The 20,857-nt window shown below is 40.3% G+C and overlaps 1 protein-coding gene across 1 annotated transcript in view; it reads right to left on the bottom strand.

The window, feature by feature from the left end:
• The window catches only part of fmn2b (formin 2b), a 105,145-nt gene that overhangs the window by 45,356 nt on the left and 38,932 nt on the right, over positions 1-20,857 (bottom strand). The window contains exons 8-12 of the mRNA XM_030755152.1: positions 17,987-18,074; positions 13,561-13,622; positions 12,750-12,841; positions 3,712-3,841; positions 2,843-2,989 (exon numbers count right to left, since the gene is read on the bottom strand). Coding sequence (XP_030611012.1) covers positions 2,843-2,989; positions 3,712-3,841; positions 12,750-12,841; positions 13,561-13,622; positions 17,987-18,074 — 519 coding nt within the window. The remainder of the gene's footprint in view (positions 1-2,842; positions 2,990-3,711; positions 3,842-12,749; positions 12,842-13,560; positions 13,623-17,986; positions 18,075-20,857) is intronic.

Below are 20,857 nucleotides of genomic sequence, written 5' to 3'. Positions count from 1 at the left end.
TTCTTCACACACTAAGGTTAATTATGGAGTTCCACAGGGTTCTGTGCTAGGACCAATTTTATTTACATTATACATGCTTCCCTTAGGCAGTATTATTAGAAAGCACTGCATCAATTTTCATTGTTATGCAGATGATACTCAGCTTTACCTATCAATGAAGCCAGATGACACACATCAATTAGTTAAACTGTAGGAATGTCTTAAAGATATTAAGGCCTGGATGACCTCTAATTTCCTGCTTCTAAATTCAGATAAAACTGAAATTCTTGTTCTCGGCCCCACAAATCTTAGAAACATGGTGTCTAACCGGATACTTACTCTGGATGGCATTACTTTGGCCTCCAGTAACACTGTAAGAAATCTTGGAGTCATTTTTGACCAGGATATGTCCTTCAATGCACATATTAAACAAATATGTAGGACCACTTTTTGCATTTGCGCAATATTTCTAAAATTAGAAACATCCTTTCTCAGAGTGATGCTGAAAAGCTAATTGCATTTATTACTTCTAGGCTGGATTATTGTAATTCATTATTATCAGGCTGTCCTAAAAGCTCCCTGAAAAGCCTTCAGCTGATCCAAAATGCTGCAGCTAGAGTACTGACTGGGACTAGAAAGAGAGAGCATATTTCTCCCATATTGGCTTCTCTTCATTGGCTCCCTGTTAAATCTAGAATAGAATTTAAAATTCTTCTCCTCACATACAAGGTCTTGAATAATCAGGCACCATCTTATCTCAAAGACCTCATAGTACCATATCACCCCAACAGAGCACTTCGCTCTCAGACTGCTGGCTTACTTGTGGTTCCTAGGATACTTAAGAGTAGAATGGGAGGCAGAGCCTTCAGCTTTCAGGCGCCTCTTCTGTGGAACCAGCTTCCAGCTTGGATTCGGGAGACAGACACCCTCTCTATTTTTAAGATTAGGCTTAAAACTTTCCTTTATGATAAAGCTTATAGTTAGGGCTGGATCAGGTGACCCTGAACCATCCCTTAGTTATGCTGCTATAGGCCTAGTCTGCTGGGGGGTTCACATAATGCACTGTTTCTCATTCACCTTATTTACTTTGTTTATACTCCACTCTGCATTTAATCATTAATTGATATTAATCTCTGGCTCTCTTCCACAGCATGTCTTTCTCTCCCCTCAGCCCAACCGGTCGCGGCAGATGACTGCCCCTCCCTGAGCCTGGTTCTGCTGGAGGTTTCTTCCTGTTAAAAGGGAGTTTTTCCTTTCCACTGTCGCCAAGTGCTTGCTCATAGGGGGTCGTTTTGACTGTTGGGTTTTCTCTGTATTATTGTAGGGTCTTTACCCACAATACAAAGCGCCTTGAGGCGACAGTTTGTTGTGATTTGGCGCTATATAAATAAAATTGAATTGAATTGAATTGAATTAAAAAGTGAATAATTTGTTCATTACATTATCTGTGAGAACGTTGTTTATTTAAAGAACCAGTTTTGTTGCCAGTCAACGTACTTAAACGCATTTTTGACCATTATTAAATGTTTTCGACCAATAAAACATATCAAATTTTTCACTTCTGTGCGTTAATAAATTATTTTTGTGCTGCTGAAATATTTAGATTGCTAGTAAATGAAGGCTTGTGAGGGCCGCATTGAGAAAAAAAAATCATTTTGAGCATTTTGAGAAAAAGTTAAAATCAAAGTCATCATTTCAAGTCAAATAACGGCCACAGCTGCTATACTCTCTACAAAATGCCTTGGGTAGAAACAACTTGATCAGCTGTGTTATTGTGTCTTGTGGTTCTACATGTCCCCTCTGTACTGTATGAAGGTGCAGCCATCCTTCCATCCATTGCCAGTTTGTGTGGTTTTTCCTTCTGAACAGATGCAGCTTTCTGCACTCTCTCTTTAACGTCCTCATACTTATCACTACATCGTGTTTATGTACTAAAAGAGAAATCATTTCCTTGTTAATAAAACCAATTCTATCGTTTCACTAACTCATAATACAAGACATTCTGGAGGGTATAACAGACGTGTCGTGGCAGTTGTTTGACTTGAAACAACTTTAATCTGCACATGTCAACTTTTTTCTCAAAATGTTGAATTTATTCTCAAAATTCACAATTTATTTTTTTTCTCAATGTGGCCCTAATACCCCTTTGTACTAGTACCAGTGTGGCCAGCTGATAAAGTAAGCCCTACAGCCTGGAATGACATGGTCATTATTCTTCATAAAAGACTCAAGCCATTTTGTTTGGTGGTTTGTTCACATCTTATGATTATAAAACATATATATATGTAAATTATACATGCAATAATATAGGTGTACACAGCAATATTTTTCCAAGAAACATTTGAAAAAGAAGAAAGTAAAAGATCAAATAGCATTTTTTATGCTTTGCTCCGAGTCAGGTTGTCCCCCCCCACTACTAAACTCCTTCCTACGCTCTTGCTTATGTTCAAGTAAAAGTCTGTACTCTGTTAACAAATGCAGCTGACAGTGTAATTTAAAATACTATTAAAATGACAACTTATAAATTGGATACATTTTATTAAACATAAGCAAGTATAATAGTGATTTCTGTCAGTGCCTTTTGGTGATAAGGAACAATATAGTATCATTTCATGCCACAGCACACAGAGTAAATTAATTTTTCTTCTATAAGCTGGTTCATAATTCCTGCAATTGCCTCATAATGGACTCCATATGAGTAAGCTTCTTCTAAACTGTATTGTTGAATACAGAAGATAGACAAAAAACAAAATGTGAATATATTGAATTTAGAAGGCACAGATGGAATTAGCAGGACCATGAACCCCTATTTGATGATGGAAAGACAACATTATACTGTATTTTCAGTGTTCTGGTTACTTACGCTGCTCTTGACATCTTTAAGTTTGGGCAGGATGTCAAGTGTGAAGCCATCAGCTTGGCCTCTGGTTCGATTACCACCATTCATAAAGTTACCAAAGGCCAAAATCAGACTTAGAACCTTCTTCACCGTCTCACTATCTTGTAATCCCTGTACAAAGACATCAAAAAGAGAGAAAGAAGAGATCATGGGATTACATAATTTGGGGGAAAGGACATAATCCATTAATACATATGTTTTCAGCATAATGAATACTTTGTATTTTGATGCTAACACTTTTGTATTAAATCTACAGTAGGATTATGACTTAAGTAAACACTTTTCACAACTTTGAAAGCAGTTCTTATGAAGTGCTTTTCTACTGGAGCACTCAAAGCACTTATACAAAATATCTCATTCACCCAAATTTTCATACAAGTACCTTTTTTCTACATATAATGCTTTCTATCTAACATTCACACACTTCGATGGTTGCATCGGAGAGCAACTTGAGGTTCAGTATCTTGCCCAAGGACACTTTGGCATACAGACTGGAGCAGCCAGAAACCACCAACCTGCTCTACCTCCAGAACCATAGCCACACCTGACAATATCCAATAAGAGACAGTTTTCAGGCTCTTGTGCTGCAGTACTTTATATGTAACTGAACACTGGACTAGTTTAGTTATTTCAGACTTTAATGCAAATCATGAAAATACTTCTTTATATACATGTGTTATTCATCCTGAGACAAGTAATTCCCAGGTGGGTCTGATCAACCTGTTCTTAAAATACAAATACAAAATAGGTATGTGTGTTCAACTTTCAAAGATTTGGACAGACATGCCCACTCTTATTCTGCAATGTGTTCTGCCATCTGCAGTTTGACTCACCTTGGATACTTTCTGCAGTGTGTCCAGTTTTCTTGTGATAGATGACATGCACTCATAAAAGCTAGACTGGAAAAGAATGCAGAATACTCTACTGGAGAAGTTTGGGATCAAGGAAAGCTGGTAGAGAAATCTGCAATGCAGACAAAACACAAAGAGAGCAGCGTTTACTTATATATTTACCTGTACACTTGAACAGTGCCCTCATATGCTAAGAAGTGATAGTATTTAATGTCACTTGCTAATAATCATACTTTTAAGGAGTATTAATGCTTTAACCCTATATGGCATGAATTTTTATCTTAGGAGGAAAAAAATATTTCACCTTAGTTTTTTGGAGCTTGAGGGTCCCTGATAATATAGCAATCATAAAATATGCCTTCCAAATTTTGGTTTGTTGCCTTAGAGCAAGTGCCACCCCCATCCCCTATGCAGGCCCCCAACCAGAACTAGAGGTGAGCCTTTGGGCTGCAGGAGCCAAATGCCTGAAGGCGCTGGTAGTGTGCTGAGTTCCAAGGCTCATCTTTCCAGACACCCATCTCCCAAATATTCTGGAGACCATGGTCTGGTTTGTCCCTTTATTAGCTTGCATGCACGGGGTTAAAACAGAACATGTTGTGGCCCTGGCTCAAAATTCGTGCTCATTGTCACCTGGTGATATCACCACCATGGTACCCAGGCATGGTCCCCCTGACTGGCTCACTGTTGCCTGAGAAAATTACTGCCACGATACCCTAGCAGGGTCTCCTTGACTGGGTCACTGTCACCTAGAAAAATCGAACCCTGACCTCCAGCAGGTCCCAGGGGCCCACACCCTGCCTTGCCCCAGGGAACCACAAGAGAACCACTGGGAACCTTGTCTTCCATCTTCATTTTCCTTTTCATCCACAGACTTATTGTCATTAGACAGGATATCTGTTTTCAAAATTAGGAATCAAAAATTTAGAACTGGTCATAGCCTAAATTCTTGATCATGTTCCGTACACCGAATATTTGTGTATCCATTTCTGGTGAGTAATAGTACCTCATACAGCAAAAAAAAAAAAAAAAAGTTTATATTGATAACTATGCATCCCTGCACATCTCCATCCATAAGGATAAAATTGTTCAAACAAAAGTGGCCTAACTGTGCAATGTTGCCCTGAGGCAACGAATGAAATACTACCATTTTAGTAAATAGTAAATACTCAATCAAATATGTTTCTTTACATATTCATGCACATTGCAGATATTTTTTGTGCAATGTTATTTAAATTTAAACATGTTGAAAAGTGAAATTTAGCTGACCTTCTGCTAGCAGTGAGTGCAAGCTGGCTATGGTCCCAGAAAGGACTGTTCCACCCCCAGACAAAAGCTCAAAACCACACCTACCTCAAATTCATTGGTCAAAGACTTTCCATCAGACTTTGTGAACTTATGATTTACTTAAAAAAAATTTAAAAGGGGGGGCAAAATAGTGGTTTGTTGACTCAGGGCAACGGTACAGCATTTACTTATATATTTACCTGTACACTTCAACAGTGCCCTCATATGCTAATAAGTGATAGTATTTAATATCACTTGCTAAAAATCATAGTTTTAAGGAGTATTAATGCTTTAATTTTACAGGTAAAGCAGAGGATTCAGTGTCGAAAAATCTCAAATTATGTAAAGATGTGGATTTCCTTATACAGAACTTTTGTGGAAGTCTTGTGTGTCCTGCTTGTTTCAGATTATGTGACTAGCATTTGGCAGTTCAGTAAATAAGCAAATCCTAGCACAACAAAGCTATTCCATCTTTTTTCTGGGAGTTCATCACTATGTGATGGGAGCCTCATTACAAAATCAAGATAATGTTTATTTGTCACATGCACAGTTATACACAGTACAATGCACAGTGAAATGTATTTTGTTACTTGCAGCCAATAATAAGTAGTAAAAACTAAATAAATAAATAAGTAATTCACACTATACCCTATACACACTATAAAGAGAATAAAAGAATAATATAATAATTTAAACTGTGCAATAATAGTCTAGTTTAGGGCTCACAGTTGAACAGATAGTGGCTTGTGGGTAAAAACTCTTCAACTTTTCAGTCTTAGTCCTCAGGCAGCGGTAAAGCTGGCCTGATGGGAGCAGGGAGAAGAGAGAGAGTGTGGGGTGGCTGGACTGTTTAAGGATCTTCATAGCCCTCAACCTGCACTGCTTGGTGTAAATGTTCTGCAGGCTGGGGAGGTTGGTTCTGATGGTCTGCTCAGCTGAACAAACCACCCTTTTAAGCGCCATGAAGTCCTGTTTAGTGCAGTTTCCTATCCAGGTGGTGATGCTCCCACGCATGATAGAATAGAATAGAATAGAATGCCTTTATTGTCATTATACAGGATGTACAATGAGATTGGAGCACCTACACCATGCTCTCCATGGTGTAGGTGTAAAAGTTCCTTAGCACCTTGAGTGGGAGCTTGAAATCTCTCAGATGCCTGAGGAAGTAGAGATGCTGTCTGACCTTTTTCACAGTGATGTTAATGTGATAAGTCCAGGACAGGTCCCACGAGATGGTCACTACCAGGTATTTGAAAGTATCCACTCTTTCTACCTCAGCACCACTGATGAGAAGTGGATGATAGTCCCTCTGCTGCTTCCTGCTGAAGTCCAAGATCAGTTCCTTTGTTTTGCTGATGTTAAGCAGAAGGTGGCTCTCCCAGCACCAGTTCTCCAGGTAGGAGACCTCCCTCCTGTAGACTGTTTCTTCATTGTGGGAGATCAGTCCCACAACAGCCCTGTCATCAGCAAACTTTTTGATGACGTTGGACTCTGATGTGGCCTCGCAGTTGTGGGTGTACAGTGAGTACAGCAGAGGGCTGAGCACACAGCCCTGGGGGATCCAGTGTTGAGGGTGAGGGAGGATGAGATGAGGTGAGGGCTTATAGAAAGGTGTGGCCTATTTATGTAAAAAGTTTTATTTCTTTTAAAATTCAGTTGGTGCGGCTTACATTCAAGTGTGCTCAGTATTCTGGAAATTAAGATAGGTGCATACATTTTTGGACAATAACATATTTTTGCCTTGGTACATGACCACAGTGGATTTTAAATTAAGCCACTAATCTGTAAGTCATGTAGATTTTCAGCTTTAATTCAAGGGGATTTTCATAGGCTCAAAAGTAGATCAGTGCTGAAATTCAAAAGTGGCCAAAAGTGTGCCAGAACTGCAGTGGCCTGCTGCCAGTTTCGATTCAAGAGATAGACACCCTCTCTGTTCTTAAGCGTAAGCTTAAAACTTTCCTTTTTGATTAAGCTTATAATTAGGGCTGAATCAGGTGACCCTGAACCATACCATACTTATGCTGCAATAGGCCTAGGCTGTTGGGGGGTTCCCATGATGCACTGAATAATTCTGTCATGGTCCCGGGCCTTTTCCAAAGGCAGGGGTTTTGGGTTCTTTTAAGTTCTGTTATTGTTAAATTTCTTAAGTTGTGTTTCTTAGCTTGCTTATGACGTAGATTCATTGTGGGTTTTGAAGTTCTGTATTTTCAGGCCTTCTTAATTCAATTATTCAAGTCATATTCTGGGTTTATAGTTTATTTATATATAATTTTCTGCTTTCCTGTGTTCCCCAGGTCACTCTCCATCTCTGTTTGCCTATGTGTGTTTTGTCTCTGTGTCCTGTTCCCATGCCTCCCCTTGTTGTTTTCAAATCTGTGTTTCTGTTTCCATGTCTTCTTCCTGTTTTACTTTGGCAGTGCTTTGTATCCTGCATTGTATTCAGGTTGGCTTCCCCTTGTTTTAGTTAGCATCTCTCTAGTCACCTGTTCTCCTTTTGCTTTTGTCCTGGGTCTTAGCTTGCAATGTGTTTGCTCCTGACCTGCTTTACTGTGAGATTGTTAACTTTGTGAATTACCAGTTAATAAAGCTGCATTTTGAGTTGACTTTTGCCTGTGGACTCTGCACATTAGGTCCTCAACCTTCCTGCTTCTCAGTGCACATGACAGAAGGACACAACCAGACAATGGACCCGAGGACTCCAGGTTTTTCAATGAGTTTGAAGAAGTCATCACACAGCTTTGTGATTACACCCAGCTTGTATGGGAGACCGGGGCACATTGATCATATGTCCACAGATTTTTCCTTCATCACTGGAGCTGAATCAATCTGCTTTAGACTGAAGAGACCTTTATTGGTAGCCACTCTAGTCACAAAGTACATGTGCTTTGCCAGCATCAGCAACAGAGCTATATTTTGTTGTCTCAGTGTCAAAAGTAAGTACAGTAATCCCTCACTTATCGCGGGTGTTACGTTCCAGGACCACCTGCGATAAGTAAAAATCTGCGAAGTAGGGACGCTATATTTATTTTAATACTTATACATTAGTTTAGTAGTTATACACTATTTTAAGTTTTTATAACCCCCCCCCCACACACACACACACACACACACACTTATACACCAAATATATGCATTACTGTACAACATGTACTTTGCATGTGAAGAACGAGTACCGCAAAAACCCACGAAACAGCGAAAATACCGCAATAAATATTTTACAGTAATATTGATTGAAACCCGCGAAACAGTGATTCTGTGAAAAGCAAACCGCAAAGTAGCGAGGGATTACTCTATTACATTTTTTGTGCAAATCTTGACAATGCTTACACCACAAAATACATTAGCATCCACTTCATTTACTAATTAAGGCATGAATAATTGCCCAAGAATGTATGTATCTGTGTGCATGCATATGCATAGTACTGCATGAAATGTGGGTCAAATCAGTAGCAGGTAGGTTGAACCACAATTTGTGGGGCACATACCACAAAGATGACTGGTTCAGTGTGCCCGGGTAAGACTTATTTTTTACTTCAGTTTATTTTCAGATATTTTAACACCTAAGCCTCAAAATGTCCGCCTGGACTTCCTTGCTTATATAAACTATAAAAGGGCCTGAAAATGCCACTCTCTATGCCAGGCATGTTTGTGTAGAGCAGGGAATATAGGAGCAGATTTGCACACCAGTTTTGAAACAATTCTTATATTACATCGGTCTTTTTTGTGTTTAGGTATTGTTGTATTATTTATGGTATATGCCACATATATCTTACATACATTTACTTCCCTGAGAAATTTGTCTGGAAAATAACATAACGATTAAAAATACAGAAGCTTATAATGTTCCGTGTCATCATGAACTTTGTGTTCTGACTGTACAACGAACCACACTGATGAAGACTACACAATGATAGAAATGGAGACTTCGAGGTCACCCTGTTGTTGAAATTCTCTGCTTTCCACATTCTGTTTTGTAAATGATGTAATCAAGACTGATATGCTGTGACTATATGAAACTGTAAGTTGAATTAGAATGTGCCAGTACTTCATGCCATCTCATGGCATGCAGTCTGACCCAGATATCTGAACTGTTTGAAATGGCTTTATTAAATTTAATAATTAGACTCCTTATTCCTGTTTTGTGTCATTCCTGTCGATAAACGAACATGCAGAAACCTAAAGGCTTAAATAGCAACACACACACACTTATTATTTAAATTCCTTCAGTATCTACAGGACTAAGTCAAGGTACTAGTCAGTTATTTGCAATGACAATCTGTTAGTTTTGGAAGTTCAACTGCTGCATTGACAAGTGATTCAAAATACCCAGGTTGAGGTAAATGGATTAAATGGTAAAAGGACTAGTTCTTATATAGCGCTTTTCTACTCTATCTGAGCGCTTATACAACACGTTTACATTTACCCATTCATACAAGCACTTCCATATGTATCTAAGCTAAGTGCTTTTATTGTCTAACATTCACACACATTCATACTCCAACGCTTGCGTCGGAGAGCAACTTGGGGTTCAGTGTCTTGCCCAAGAATATTTTTACACACAGCCCGGAGCAGTCAGGAATTGAACCACCAACCTCCTGATTGGTAGGTGACCTGCTCTACCTCCTGAGCTAAATAAGAAGCTTATTTTTGAAACCAGAGACTTCTGAGTAATCTGCACTTGAGCTATGCATTAGATGTATGTTGCTATTAGTACTCATGCAATTGTCAAGTATCACACATTCTGTAATGTTCTTGTTCAAATAAAATGGGAAAAAAAATCTCTTAAATCATGCTAACATCTGTCTTTTTTTGCTATTTGGTTGATGGCACAACTTCATTTTTTTAAATTCAAAATTTCAATATGATCCCCTGAATTTTCCAGCATGAATCTCATACCAAAAACGACTAACATCTTACCATCTTGACTCATAATAATATGGTTGCTTTCTTAAAATCAGGTTTTGTATTAGGGGCTAAAAAAATCAAAAAACCCTGTCTAGTGTGCCCCAGTCTCCACTACATAGCACCCAACAGTTCATGAAAACAATCAACAAAACTGAGGGCCAAAAAGTGAAGCTACAGGTTTCCATTGCAATTCTAGATTTTATTATATCATGGACTTTTTTTTCCCTCTTCAATTGGAGTCTGTCAGCCCCTAGAACCATCTGGTCAAAGGTTGTGAAATTTTTCACACTTCCTCAAGACAGTCTCATTTTCATTTTCACCACGTTACATGCCACTAACTTGAACACTGTAGTGCCACAATTGGGGCAAAGTTGAACTTTCATTTGTGATCATAACTTGTGACTGATTTTCAAAATTGAGTTACTATTGGAATCCTTGGATCTAGCAGAGTTCAACGCACCTTTAACATTGTTTTCTGCTATATTGGATTTTCCACCACATTGGATTTTATGGTATTCTTTCAAAAGATTTCACAGGTCACAAAGTTTGTCCAGTAGTTATTATATGATTATTTGATTTTTCCAAGGCACTTGCCCATCAGAGCCAATCAAAATTGGTGGCAAAGTCACCAAAATGGAATTGAGCTCGTATCTTGGCAATGCTTTAATCTATCAAAACCAAAAGTGGCATGCAGACTTGGGACTCCTTCAGAAAGAAGCACAATGATTTTGGTGATTTTTTTTTTTTTTTTTGTTTACCTTTTGGGTACGATATAATTAGTGAAAATGTGTTTTGACCAGTAACAGCAAATGCATTCTGAGTTAAAATGAAATCTGTGTGCCTGCTAATAGGTGAGTTTGCTGGCCAATTAAGAACAGGGATACCATGGTCCTTAAACCAGACACTGGTTGCTTTGGCACTGTGTGCAGGTGCCAAGCCCTGTTGGAAAATGAAATGTGCATCTCCATAAAGTTGGTCAACAGCAGGAAGCATGAAGTACTCTAAAACCTCCTGGTAGATGGCTATGTTGACCCTGGACCTCAGAAAACACAGTGGACCAACACCAGCAGATGACGTGGCACCAAAAACTATCACTGACTGTGGAAACTTTACACTGGACCTCAAGCAACGTGGATTCTGTGCCTCTCCTCTCTTCCTCCAGACTCTGCTGGGACCTTGATTTCAAAAGGAAATGCAAAATTTACTTTCATCAGAGAACATAACTTTGGACCACTCTGCAGCAGTTCAGTCCTTTTTGTCTTTAGCCCAGGCGAGACACTTCTGACAATGTCTCTTGCTGAAGAGTGGCTTGACACAAGGAATGTGTCTGTGCATGGTGGTTCTTGAAGAACTGACTCCAGCTTTTTTGAATGGGTTTTGTTTCAGAATCCTCTCCAGGGTGCAGTTATCCCTATTGCTTATGCACTTTTTTTCTACCACATTTTTTCCTTCCTTTCGCCTCTCTATTAATGTGCTTGGACACAGAGCTCTGTGAACAGCCAGGCTCTTTAGCAATGACCTTTTGTGTCTTGCCCTCCTTGTGCAAGGTGTAAATGGTTGTCTTTTGGACAATTGTCAAGTCAGCAGTCTTCCCCATGATTGTGTAGCCTCCAGAACTAGATTGAGAGACCATTTAAAGGCCTTTGCAGGTGTTTTGAGTTACTGTAATTAGCTGATTAGCGTGTGGCACCAGGTGTCTTCAATATTGAACCTTTTCACAATATTCTAATTTTCTGAGATACTGAATTTGGTGTTTTCATTAGTTGTCATTTATAATCATCAAAATTAAAAGAAACAAACATTTGAAATATATCAGTCTGTGTATAACGAATGAATATAATAAACAAGTTTCACTTTTTGAATGGAATTACTGAAATAAATCAACTTTTTCACGATTTTCTAACTTTATGACCGGCACCAGTATTTCTACAATGGTTTTGCCTATCAAGACCAAACTTCACAGTTCACTTCTGGACCCCTCCTTGAGGACACCTGAGGAATTTGGTGTCATTACACCTTTGGGGGATGCTGTAATTAACAAGCGTGCTTTACCATAAAACTTGCTGGCAGATCTTAACACCTCTTCCTTGCTATTCTCAACTTTTTTTCCTAGCAACTGTTGTGTCTTGCTGCTTGGTGCCCTGATTGCTGCTTGCAGTATAAGTGTGCTTTCACAGCCTGTCAATTTATTTATTTTTGGGGTGTAATAGGCTGTTAAACCCCATTGCCAAACAATGAACATTATAAAATGCTCTAAAATGTTCTTCTTGTTGAGATATTGCTTTGCATGATGAATATGGGGTCATATACTGTAGGCTCTCTAAATCAAGATTATGCACCATATTAATTTATCAAAATGTTTTTAAGGATTGCTATAGTTTACTTTGCATTATTCATGTCTGTTGTATTGACCAGATTTAGGACTGTCATGAATTCATTTTCTTTTAGTCCTCCCAGTCTTTACTTGGTCATGAAAGTGCTTCACATTCAAACTTTCCAATAACATTTAGCCTCTGAAAATGGGGGAGTATATATAAAACGGCTTCAATTTCTAATCTGTTAATGCAATATTTTTGTTAAACCCCCTGAATTCAAGTTGAAAGTCTGCACTTCAATTACAGTTTGATTATTTGTTTGATTTAAAACAAACCTTGGTAGTATACAGTGGCAAAAATCACACAATTGTCTAAAAACTTATGGACCTAACTGTAAATGCATTCTTGAAATTTGTTTTGGTATCTTAGTCCATGTAATCTAAACATTCATGTCAATGAGATTGTAAGTCATGTCATAAACTTCATTTCTGTGAAAGTGTTGGAGGAATCACTCACTGTTCTGGTTTGTCCAGAGGCTTGGCGTTCTCTTTGTCTTTAGTGGACTTAATGTGCTTTTCGATCTTGTCCAGCTCTTCCTGTTGTGCTCTCTGTGGGAGAGACACAAGAAACTGGCTCCACCGGTTCTATAATTTATATTATTCATCATATCAGTAGAAAATATAACTAATGCAAAATCCCAGCAGTTTCTACAACAAGAAATTGATGTACGACTGTACTCTGGACTCTGTTGATATTCAGAAAACTATACTGGCACAATAAGAAGTCTCTTCAACCTGAATGATCATAGAAGTGCACAAAAAGCACCCTGTTTATAAGTTATAGTCATGTTTTCTGCTGACTGGTGGCAGGAAATGGATTACAGATCTATAGCCTTTTACATCTAATTGGTTAGTTTTAAACAAAAAAAAAAGACAAAAGGCAAAATCAGGGTTTGGGGTAGAATTACATGTGCTTTAAGGTAACTGTGCAGTACTACCAGTTTGAAATAGCAATCAAAAAGTAGTCACCTCCCCTTAAACTTGAGATCAACAGCAATCTTACTCAGGGTTGGATTCACATCTACCCCTCTCTATGGAATTTTCATCTATTTTACACACACAAATGGATATCTTAAAACAGAAGAACTATAAGGCAAAAATGGATGTAAGAGACTTTATCTGAATGGAAACATCTACTTTCTGAAACTATGCCTAACTTTGGCCCTAAAGCTAGCCTATAGCATGTGGCTTGAAAGAACATTCAGTAAGAATTTAAGTGCCTAAGATCCCTATGTGCAAACAAGATAAATTGAGTGTGTGCCACTCACGTTTTCATACAGGGCCTGCAGAGTCTCCAGGTCAACTACAGTGTTGTCCAAGTTCAGGATGGCTAGGAGACAGAGAGCACGTGGTCACTGATGACTTCATTCAAAACTAATGCCCTATCCCTATTTTAACAAAGAAAAATTAAAAGTTGAGTGAAAACCCTAAGGAGAAAAATGATTGATTTAAGGTGCAAAAGCCAGAAAATGTCCCACAACTTCTTAGTTCTTGAATAGTCCAGGAAATTTCCTAGTTAGCTACTGGTTAGCTAAAAAATGTGTTATTTGCATTTGTAAATTCAGATTTTCAAATCTTTCTAAATTATTATAATGCTTAGATTGCATAAAATGCCAAATTTAAATGGGTAAACATTTTGTCTTGAGGGAACTACTTGGCAGTTTTAGAGAATCTTGCACCTTTGTGTGACCATTTTTGAGGGAGAAAAGTAAAGCAGGTGCTTCTAAACTGCCTCAAAGGAAAAAAAAACTGTGGTGGTTCTGACATTGATTGGATGACCTTGTGCCATTTTTGGAAAACTAGCAACCAAGTGCAAAGGATACAATGAATCCTAAAAAACAAGGGCTGAAAGAAAGCTGTTTGTGCTATCTCATGTCTGCTTTCATTGGAAAGGTTATCCAGAAACAAATTTAAAACCTTATTTACAAATTTCTTGATATGATAATTTATTAAAAGTGAAAATTACTAACACTGTATGCAAATTGTCCTATTGTCCTAGTCCTTTTACCAAGTCCTGCAACTGATATTAGGTTTTAACGCTGACATTTTAGGGAAAAAAAAAACAGTATCCTGAGTAGCACACACCACTTCTGCTTTGATATATATATATATATATATATATATATATATACACTGCTCAAAAAAATAAAGGGAAAACTCAAATAACACATCCCAAATCTGAATGAATGAAATATTCTCATTGAATATTTTGTTCTGTACAAAGTTGAATGTGCTGACAACAAAATCACACAAAAATCATCAATGGAAATCAAATTTATTAAGCAATGAAGGCCTGGATTTGGAGTCACACACAAAATTAAAGTGGAAAAACACACTACAGGCTGATCCAAGTTTGATGTAATGTCCTTAAAACAAGTCAAAATGAGGCTCAGTATTGTGTGTGGCCTCCACGTGCCTATATGACCTTCCTACAATGCCTGGGCATGCTCCTGATGAGGTGGCGGATGGTCTCCTGAGGGACCTCCTCCCAGACCTGGACTAAAGCATCCGCCAACTCCTGGACAGTCTGTGGTGCAGCGTGACGTTGGTGGATGGAGCGAGACATGATGTCCCAGATGTGCTCAATCGGATTCAGGTCTGGGGAACGGGCGGGCCAGTCCATAGCTTCAATGCCGTCATCTTGCAGGAACTACTGACACACTCCAGCCACATGAGGTCTAGCATTGTCCTGCATTAGGAGGAACCCAGGGCCAACCGCACCAGCATATGGTCTTACAGGGGGTCTGAGGATCTCATCTCGGTACCTAATGGCAGTCGTGCTACCTCTGGCGAGCACATGGAGGACTGTGCGGCCCTCCAAAGAAATGCCACCCCACACCATTACTGACCCACTGCCAAACCAGTCATGCTGAAGGATGTTGCAGGCAGCAGATCGCTCTCCACGGCGTCTCCAGACTCTGTCATGTCTGTCACATGTGCTCAGTGTGAACCTGCTTTCATCTGTTTAGAGCACAGGGCGCCAGTAGCGAATTTGCCAATCCTGGTGTTCTCTGGCAAATGCCAAGCGTCCTGCATGGTGTTGGGCTGTGAGCACAACCCCCGTCTGTGGATGTCAGGCCCTCATACCATCCTCATGGAGTCGGTTTCTAACCGTTTGTGCAGACACATGCACATTTGTGGCCTGCTGGAAGTCATTTTGGAGGGCTCTGGCAGTGCTCCTCCTGTTCCTCCTTGCACAAAGGCAGAGGTAGCAGTCCTGCTGCTGGGTTGTTGCCCTCCTATGGCCTCCTCCACATCTCTTGGTGTACTGGCCTGTCTCCTGGTAGCGCCTCCAGCCTCTGGACACTATTCTGACAGGCACAGCAAACCTTGCGACAGCTCGCATTGATGTGCCATCCTGGAGGAGCTGCACTACCTGAACCACTTGTGTGGGTTGTAGAGTCCGTCTCATGATACCACAAGTGTGAAAGCACCACCAACATTCAAAAGTGACCAAAACATCAGCCAGAAAGCATAGATACTGAGAAGTGGTCTGTGGTCCCCACCTGCAGAACCACTCCTTTATTGAGTGTGTCTTGCTAATTGCCAATAATTTCCACGTGGTGTCTATTCCATGTGAAATTGATTGTCAATCAGTGTTGCTTCCTAAGTGGACAGTTTGATTTCACAGAAGTTTGATATACTTGGAGTTATATTGTGTTGTTTAAGTGTTCCCTTTATTTTTTTGAGCAGTGTATATATATGTGTTTGTGTTTGTGTGTGTGTGTGTGTGTGTGTGTGTGTGTGTGTGTGTGTGTGTGTGTGTGTGTGTGTGTGTGTGTGTGTGTGTGTGTGTGTGTGTGTGTGTGTGTGTGTGTGTATCAACCAGCTGCTAGAGGCTTAGACACACCCAGATCCCCAGGGACCCATCCAACTGCAGGCTCATAACCTGCCTCAGTACATCATGGAAACTCTCGTAAGGTATTAAAGCAGCTAAGATGAGTAGGCACATGGCACAATACATGAGCGGGGCCCAGAAAGGAATAGGCAGAGATGCCTAGAACTGTACAAGATCAAGCCTCAGAGCCTTCATCAAGAACTCAATATGAATGTGGAGAACAACAGTAGAGGCCAACTTCAAGCCAACTGCACAACTCAACATCAAGTGTGGGATTTACCAAGATGTTCTGCCCCTGCTGCTGTTTTACATAGGCCAGAATCCCCTCAGCCAGATCATTAACAAGACTGACTACGGATACTGACTACAGAATGGAGCCAACATCAGCCACCTCCTCTGCATGGATGACATCAAGCTGTACACCAGGAGTGAATGAGATAACGATTCACTGAGCCACACCACCAGGATCTACAGCAATGATATCAGAATCTCATTCGGACTGGAAAAGTGTAGTCAGATGTTAACTAAGAGAGAAAAAGTAGTCAGAACTGAGGGGGTTGCACTACCAGAAGGAAAAATTGCAGACATTGAAGACAGCTACAAGTACCTTGGAATCCCACAGGCAAATGGGAACCATGAAGATGCCACTAGGAAAGCTGCAACCTCCAAGTACCTGCAGAGAGTAAGGCAAGTCCTGAAGTCAGTTACATGTGTTTTGTGGACCTGGAGAAGGCATTCAGCTGCATCCTTTGGGGCATCCTGTGCGGTGCTGCGGGAGTATGGGGTGTCTTGCCCATTGTTATGGGCTATTCAATCCCTGTCTGTAGCCAGACTCATTTCCAGTGAGTGTTGGACTCCGCCAGGCTGCCCTTTGTCACTGATTCTGTTTGAAATTTTTATGGACAGAATTTCTAGGCATAGCCAAGCGGCAGAAGGTCTCTAACTTGGTGGTCTCAGAGTCTCATCTCTGCTTTTTGTGGCTGAAGTGGTCCTTTTGGCTTCAACAGGTGGTGGCCTTGAGCTCACACTGGAGTGGTTCATAGCCGAGTGTGAAGCTGCAGGTATGAGAATTAGCATCTCTAAGTCTGAAGCCATGGTTCTCAGCAGGAAAATGGTGGAGTTCCCACACCAGGTCAGGAGTTTAAGTAGTTCAGGTCTTGGAACCAGAAGAGAGAAGGGAGAGGGAGAGTGACAGATGGTTTGGGCCTGGGGCTGCGGCTACTGCTGCACCAGTCCATTGCACTAAAGAGAGAGGTGAGTATAAAAGTGAAGCTGTCGATTTAACAGTCAACCCCTGGTAAATCGATCAATGTCCCTACTCTGACCTATGGTGACAAACTTTGGTTAGTGAAAAAAAGAACAAGATTGCAGATACAAGTGGTGGAAATTAGCTTCCTCCAAAAGGTTGCTGGCCTCTCCCTTAGAGATGCAGTCATTCAGGAGGCTCAGAGTAGAGTCACTACTGCTCCACATTGAAATGAGACAGTTGAGGTGGTTCAGGCATCTGACTAGGATGCCTCCTGTGCGCCTTTTGGGGTGAGATGTTTCGTGCATGTCCTATTGGGAGGAGGCCTGGGGTAGATCCAGGATACACTGGAGAGATTATACTCTCGGCTGGCCTGGAAGTGCATTGGTGTTACCCCAGATAAGCTGGAGGAGGTGGCTGGTGGGGAGAGGGAGGTCTGGGTTTCTCTGCTTAGGCTACTGCCCCTGTGACCTGGCCCCAGATAAATGGAAGAGGGAGGATGGATGGATGATGAGCCAGTAAATTAACTCAGTGTACAATGATACATAAGAGGTACAAACTGGGGCTAATTGAGGTATTTTAATACTATCTAACCAACTGTGGAACTCACCATGCTGAATATCTTTCATGTCAAGGTGAAGCGAAGACATGAGGATTCCTACAGCCTGAGAACGCTTATTATTTAGGAGCTTCACAACCTAAAACCAAAACAAAACAGAAAAATCTTAGAGATCAGCTCTCATAGAAGGTGGAGTGTAATGTAATGTATTGTAATGTGCTTGCATTTATACAGTGCTTTTCTAATCTTACGAACCACTCAAAGTATTTTTATTGCAAACCAGAAACAGGAGGGGAATGGGAAAAAATCAGGAAGACGGACAGACAAAGAAACACTGAGGAATTGAGCATACGAGAAATAACAAACTCAAAAATAGCAATTCATTTAATGTGGAATATATTCAAAATATATTCTACATTGTGAAGTGCTTCTAATTTCTGCCTCAAAAAGCTAGGCAATAGTACAGTACAAAAATAAAAATAAATAAATATATATATATACAGGGGTTGGACAATGAAACTGAAACACCTGGTTTTAGACAACATTAATTTATTAGTATGGTGTAGGGCCTCCTTTTGCAGCCAATACAGCATCAATTCGTCTTGGGAATGACATATACAAGTCCTGCACAGGGGTCAGAGGGATTTTAAGCCATTCTTCTTGCAGGATAGTGGCCAGGTCACGACGTGATGCTGGTGGAGGAAAACGTTTCCTGACTCGCTCCTCCAAAACACCCCAAAGTGGCTCGATAATATTTAGATCTGGTGACTGTGCAGGCCATGGGAGATGTTCAACTTCACTTTCATGTTCATCAAACCAATCTTTCACCAGTATTGCTGTGTGTATTGGTGCATTGTCATCCTGATACACGGCACCGCCTTCAGGATACAATGTTTGAACCATTGGATGCACATGGTTTGGTTTGGTATTCCTTGAATGGTTTGGTAGTCCTTGGCAGTGACGCGCCCATCTAGCAAAAGTATTGGGCCAAGGGAATGCCATGATATGGCAGCCCAAACCATCACTGATCCACCCCCATGCTTCACTCTGGGCATGCAACAGTCTGGGTGGTATGCTTCTTTGGGGCTTCTCCACACCGTAACTCTCCCGGATGTGGGGAAAACAGTAAAGGTGGACTCATCAGAGAACAATACATGTTTCATATTGTCCACAGCCCAAGATTTGCACTCCTTGCACCATTAAAACCGATGTTTGGCATTGGCACGAGTGACCAAAGGTTTGGCTATAGCAGCAAAATTGTCCAACCCCTGTATTATTATTATATATATATATATATATATATATATATATATATATATATATATATATATATATATATATATATATATATATATACATATTAGTGTGGGAGGTTTAATGGCTAAATTGGACCAGCCCGGTGGTCAATCTTCATTAATTGCACATTGCACCAGTAAGAGTAGAGTGTGAAGGTTCAATGACAATGCACCAATACACACAGCAAGACTGGTGAAAGACTGGTTTGATGAACATGAAAGTGAAGTTGAACATCTCCCATGGCCTGCATAGTCACCAGATCTAAATATTATCGAGCCACTTTGGGGTGTTTTGGAGGAGCGAGTCAGGAAACGTTTTCCTCTACCAGCATCACGTCGTGACCTGGCCACTATCCTGCAAGAAGAATGGCTTAAAATCCCTCTGACCACTGTGCAGGACTTGTATATGTCATTCCCAAGACGAATTGATGCTGTACTGGCTGCAAAAGGAGGCCCTACACCATACTAATAAATTATTGTGGTCTAAAAGCAGGTGTTTCAGTTTCATTGTCCAAACCCTGTGTGTGTATATATATATATATATATATATATATATATATATATATATATATATATCTTCTGGTGCACAACAAAACCTGATAGATAAGCAGCTAGTATATATACTAGCTGAGCCACCTAGGTGGCTCTTGCTATTCATTCACACCCCTGTGAATGAAACAAGTCTAGTAATCCCATAGTTCGTTTCCTGCTTCCACTCCATTCTGAGGAGCTGATGCTGCTTGGGCTCACAAAGCTAACATCCAAGCAACAGTGATGGAGAAATTAGGCAAAATTCTGATTACTGTGGTCAGCCTGGTCATTTTGTCAAAACCTGCCTGATGCAACCAAAGCCATCACTCTCCAGTAAGAGTGGGGATATTAGTGGGCAGTACACTTCCTGAAAAAGCACTTTCCTCTATGCAGCTCCCAGCTGCCATCTGTTTTGCTCAAGACAGCCTCATACCAAGCTTTGCTGTCTTCTGGTGCAGAGCAAAACCTGATGGATAAGCAGCTAGTTTACCATAAACATCAAACAGGATTGGTCCAACTCATCCTTTCTGGTAATCACAGTGAGTTCCTACAGTTTTATGTGTTTCAATTACCACACTCCTCCATAGCTCTTGGTTACCCCTGGTGTGAAAGACACATCCACATTAACTGGGAGACACATAGAAAGCTGTAGTTAAATTTATTGTTTATATCACAATATAATCAGAAATTCCACCTCCAAACAGAGAAACCACTAGAACAAACCACTTCTCTCTGACCTCTCTCTCTCATTCCCAATTCATACCATGACTTGGGACCAGTATTCAGAAAATATAAAATCTTGTCTCTCCCACCTCAACAACCATAGGACTGCGACTGCCACACTCCACCAAACCTATGGTGCCTTCTCTGGATCCCAGCCTGTTTACCTGCTACCCAGTCACAGTCTCAATTTCCAACTCTAAGTAAGGCCTCTGAGCTTATCAAGTCACCTTTGAAAATCTCTGTCTGCTGGCTCTCACTAATAACCTGTCTCCCTCACTGCAGACCGTTTCTGAGTATTCCTGACAAAAATAGCTACTTCCTGGTTGCTCTGCTGCCTGTTCATTAATTGTGTAAATAAATCTTTTTAAATATT

Source organism: Archocentrus centrarchus, chromosome 19 (assembly GCF_007364275.1).
Source record: "Archocentrus centrarchus isolate MPI-CPG fArcCen1 chromosome 19, fArcCen1, whole genome shotgun sequence".
Classification (NCBI taxonomy): domain Eukaryota; kingdom Metazoa; phylum Chordata; class Actinopteri; order Cichliformes; family Cichlidae; genus Archocentrus; species Archocentrus centrarchus.
This window is presented reverse-complemented; position numbering and strand designations above follow the sequence as displayed.